Source organism: Chaetura pelagica, unplaced genomic scaffold, assembly GCF_000747805.2.
Source record: "Chaetura pelagica isolate M959 unplaced genomic scaffold, ChaPel_1.0 scaffold142, whole genome shotgun sequence".
NCBI lineage: Eukaryota > Metazoa > Chordata > Aves > Apodiformes > Apodidae > Chaetura > Chaetura pelagica.
Window position 1 is genome coordinate 837,899 of NW_009952973.1, and position 4,811 is coordinate 842,709.

Sequence of the window (4,811 nt, forward strand, 5' to 3'; positions counted from 1 at the left end):
CCGGGGAGCGGGGAGCAGGCCGGGGCACCGCGCGTTCCTCCCCAGCCCCGTACTGCCTGCCCGGCCGGGCTGGGTGTTCCCGGCATCCCGCCCGCCGTGCGGCCCCGCTCCCGTGCCCGCCGGCAGCTCCTCCCGCTCTGCCGCCTCGGTTCTCCCCAGCCCCCTCGTTAAGCCTCCCCTTGCCCAGCCCCGCCGGGCTCTGCGGACGCCCCGGCTGAGCGCGCTGCCCCTCGCTTTGCAGGGTAAAGGACACAGCAAGCAGATCCTGGTGCTGGGCCTGGATGGGGCCGGGAAGACCAGCGTGCTCCACTCCCTGGCGACCAACCAGGTCAAGCGCAGCCTGGCTCCCACCGAGGGCTTCAATGCCATCTGCATCAGCACCGAGGAGTCCCAGATGGAGTTCCTGGAGAGTGAGTGAGCCTATTGTAGAACACAACATACCATAAGTTCCTGTCCTGGGTATCAGGTCCATATTTAAAACCACTGTACTACTCCCTTTTGTCTGCTCTGATAGCATGAAGTTGTGATTATGCTCTCCTTGAGTATTCTGTTTATCCACCCAACTTCTTGAACGAGATGATTCATTGATGTAAGAAGAGATCTCTGTTCATTCAGCCCTGTCCTCTAGGGAGTTCAGCTCCCAGAGAGAGCAGGGTGACAAGCCTGATGATGTCAAGTCAGAGGTGTCTGCAGTAACCCATGCTGTGGTCCTTAGGCATTGCCTGTTGTCCAGCTTTTCCTTGGTGCTCATGCCTGGCAAAGGGCAAGAGCAGAAGAGGTATAGGGTGAAAGAAGAGAGGAAGAAGAGAAAAACTGTGTACGCTTTTTGTTCAAAAGCCTCATAAGGGATGTTTTCTAGTCTAATGGCTTCTGAATATCTGTAGGTTTTCACTCAACTTTTATGTTTTCCTGAGCACTGATTTTTGGGTCTTGTCCATGCCTGCAGAGGGCACCTCCTGTGATGCTTTTGGGATATCGCAGTTGTTCTAGGGTGCAGAGACACTGAAGTTAGGTCAGCCCCTGGTACTGAGAGGCTGACATCCTAGCCTCATTGCTGCCTGCCTTCTGTGGACATGGAAGCTGCCCTTGGCTTCCTGCTGTTCTTCACTGTGCGTAGCAGTGCTCAAGTGGCTCACTTGGCAGCTAGCCCATCAACACCTCTGTACCTTTGTCAGCAGACCTAAAGGAGTTGTGCTGTTTCCAGGTAAGTCTTTGGGATGTGAGGATGAGGCCGCTAAAGCAGAGTTTATTTCCAGTTCTACTACTGTAGGAGTCTCTGCAGTGTCTTAGTATCCGGAGATGCTTGTCGTCTGTGCCCCTCTCCTAATAGGTATGAGACTCCCATGTCTCCTACTGGGATGTGCTTTGCATAGCTGAGCCCAGAGAAACACACAGTAACTCTCCTCCTCCCTGGGGATGGCCTGGGCCCGGCGCTGTGCACCCCACGGCAGAACCTGTTGTTTCTGAGTCGTCCTTCCCTCTCTGGTCCAGGTTGGTAGTGACTGAGATGTGATGGCTGCGATCTGACCCATGGGAAATGAAATGTCTCAGGCCAGTTTCAGCCAGGTAAATCCATGCATGGCTCTCTAATCTGGTTATTTATCCAGTCTGTACCATCGCCTAGTCCAGGGGTTAGCAGTCTGCTGTGATCACATGGCATAAGATGATCAGCAGACAGAAGGGTTTTTATTTTGCTGACTTAGACAGATAGAAAACTGTTCAATCTTTTTCTTTGTGCCATCATATAGATAAGGGGCTGACATCTTGCCTCTGAAAGGGGTAGGAGCTCCTGGCTTCTGAGTTCCTTCTAGTTTGGGAAATAAAAAAAATGTTCTCTCTGAGGTTGCTGACCCCTGGGTTATGCTACGCATGAATGCATTTAACAGAGGGAACAGTGGTGAGTCCCCAGAATGTCACAGTACGAATCAGAGGCATCTGTGCCAAGTGTGATGGGTCTGTCAGTCACAGCCCTCGGACTCCTTTCCACAGTGGCAGATTGCAGTTCTGCCTGTGGATATGCTGGGGCACCTGAAGAAGACTCAGGCACAACCTAGAGGGAAATGTTGCTTCCCTTTCTACATTGTTGAAGCTGCTGGACCATTTTGACTTAAGTGAAAGCAAAATTGCTTTGAAACAGAGCAAAGTCACTTGAAGACAGTAAAAGTCAGTTTTGAAAAGAGCTCCTGGATAAGGCAGGAGACAATTACAGGGAACTTTGAAAACTTGCTGCAGTTGGGGGACTCACCCATGCCTTTTGAGCACTTCAGGACTCTTGAGCGAATGGTTCTGCACTCTGCCTGTGAGAAGACCTGGAGAACTGAAAACACATCTGAAGTACTTAATATCCCATTGCTACTCCTGCTCCTATCAAACTTGGCAATCTACCCAACTCTTTGTCCTCAATGGAAACAGCAGTTTCAGGCAACTTGCTGCATATGGTTTCACCACAGAATTGTTACAAGACCTTATTTTGAAGGTGGACAGCTTTCCTTTACATCCCATCACCTGAGGATTGCATAGTCTGATGCAACTTGATTTTTCTCTCTTCCTAAACACCTCTGGTTATTTGCAGTATGAAAGCTGTGCGAGTTTTGAACTAGCCCCTCATGTCATACAAATCTGATGAGAGCCCTCTCCACCCCAGAGCTATATTTCTACTTTTAAAATTATCAGCCTGCTGTGTCTTGAGATGGGCATATGGAGATAGGTTATAATGGGAACATTCTCACATGGTGTTTATGGACACTGAGCATCTTTCAGCTCTCCCTACTAGCTTGAGAGCAAGAACCAACAAGGGAGGAAGCAACTGTAAAGAAACTGAATCCAGAATCCTCTCAAAAGAAGAGCTTAGAATGGAAAGATTTTTTATTTCCAGAGCATTCATGTATGCCTGCATGGGACCTGACTGGGGAAAATAAAGCTATTTCCAGTCTCATATAGGGTAGCAAAAATGCTTCAAGTTTTTAACTCAAATACCTTGGGTTTTCATCCCAGGGCCTGCTGTCTGCACCTCTGGGAATGGTTCTGCTTGGATTGCTTGGTAAATCTTGTCCTGCTATCTTCTCTTCCAGTTGGGGGCAGTGAATCTCTGCGTTCCTACTGGAAGATGTACCTGCCCAAAGTGCTGTTGCTCATCTATGTCGTGGACTCGGCTGATCATGCCCGACTGCCTGTGGCGAAACAGCTGCTTCATCAGCTGATCCAGAACAACTCCACCCTGCCGGTGGTGGTTCTGGCCAACAAACAGGTAAGAGTTACCTGCAGCTAACTGCAGTTGGACTGGGAGCAGCTCTGAAAACAGCAACAAAGCCTTTCAAAGGAGGCTTCATGCCCTTAAGGAGGCTATTAGGCTGGGAGCAGAGGGTCTTTCTGGGACACCTGTTGACCACAAAAGAAAATAGTCTGACCTGGAGTTTTGGAGCTGCAAGGTGCAGGTCCTGTGCTCGGAGATGGTGCAGTCAGAGCTGTGGGTGAAAATAGTGGTGAAAACTGCTGTAGAGCTGCAAAGTTTGAGAACTGCAAGGGACACCATAGTTAGACATGGTGTTCTGAATGTCTGTCTAAAAGTATCACTTTACCTAGCAGAAGCTGCAAAGTGAAGCACTGTTGTTTGCCTTCAGACTGGTTGGCTACTCCTAAGGCTGCTGCTGAAGTGTGAGGGAAGAGCAGCTGTCCTCACAAGGCAGTGCTTTCTCCTAAGACCTTTGTGAAAGTGTCAGTGACTGGAGCTGTATCTGGAATAGAATTGTGCCTGTGGAACAGTCGGATAACAGAACAGCCTGGGGCTTTTAAGCCTTGACTTTCTTTTATGAGGGCTGTGTGCTTTGTTTACTCTGTGTTGTTACCTCCTGAATTTCTAGTAACTTAGGCATGTTACTAGTAGTTATGTTACTCTTGAGCAAAAGTGCAGGCTTTGGATTCAACAAACACAAATGCTACTGCTGATTCTCTAGGTCCTGGAGTCAGAAGCGCTGGTGGCTTAGAAGGTGCACAGGGAAGGACTGTTGTATGTTTGCCCTGTTCTCGTAACTCCGTGCTGGGGTCTTGGATCAGCAAGACTTTTGTCTGCCTTGTGCAGATAGTCACACATTGTAATCAGAAACACTGGAATGACTGAAAACGGAAGTGTACTCGTATTTCTTTGGGAAATAAATTAGGTTAAGGATAAACTTTCTTTTTCTTTTCCTCCCCTAAAGCACTTCGGGGGAATATAAACTTGATCTTACTGACAAGTATTAAGAGTGGTGCCCCTAGAGCCTTGGAGACCCTTTCCTCCTTGGACAAAGGCAGTGGCAATGGTGCTGCCACCTCCTGCAACTAACAAGTTTGTTTTGTTTTTGCACATCAGGACCTCGAAGGTGCGTATTGCATCACTGATATTCACGATGCTCTGGCACTATCTGATATTGGGGACGAGAGGAAGATGTTCTTGATTGGTACCCATGTGGCAGAAGATGGCTCCGAGATCTCCTCCAGCATGAAGGATGCCAAGGAGCTCATAGCACAGCTGGTTCTGGAAACACAGTGACAGCTCTCTTCCTACAATGTGGTTTTTGCAGCTGAGGGAAATGAGGTGTTAGGACATGGTCAGTTTGCCATATGGCAACTGAAATGCAGAGATACCTGTTCCTTGTGGGTGTGGAATTTCTCTGGAAGTGATGTGTAGTTGGTAAGAAAATCTAATTTATAGTCGTTTGAAAATACATTTGAAAAGTAGTCTATTTCGTAGTGTATTTGTAGGGGAAAATTAGTCTTGCCAGAGTTAAGGGGATAGAGAGCTTAGATGGGCTGAGATGGCTTCTAGCCAGCAG

The 4,811-nt window shown here is 48.5% G+C and overlaps 1 protein-coding gene across 1 annotated transcript in view; it reads left to right on the forward strand.

Annotated features, from left to right (window-relative positions):
* The first annotated feature begins 394 nt into the window (after nucleotides 1-394).
* ARL9 (ADP-ribosylation factor-like 9) overlaps nucleotides 395-4,811 on the forward strand; it is a 14,079-nt gene continuing 9,662 nt past the window's right edge. The window contains exons 1-3 of the mRNA XM_009995970.1: nucleotides 395-410; nucleotides 3,072-3,247; nucleotides 4,349-4,524. Of these exons, the coding sequence (XP_009994272.1) occupies nucleotides 395-410; nucleotides 3,072-3,247; nucleotides 4,349-4,524 (368 nt within the window). The remainder of the gene's footprint in view (nucleotides 411-3,071; nucleotides 3,248-4,348; nucleotides 4,525-4,811) is intronic.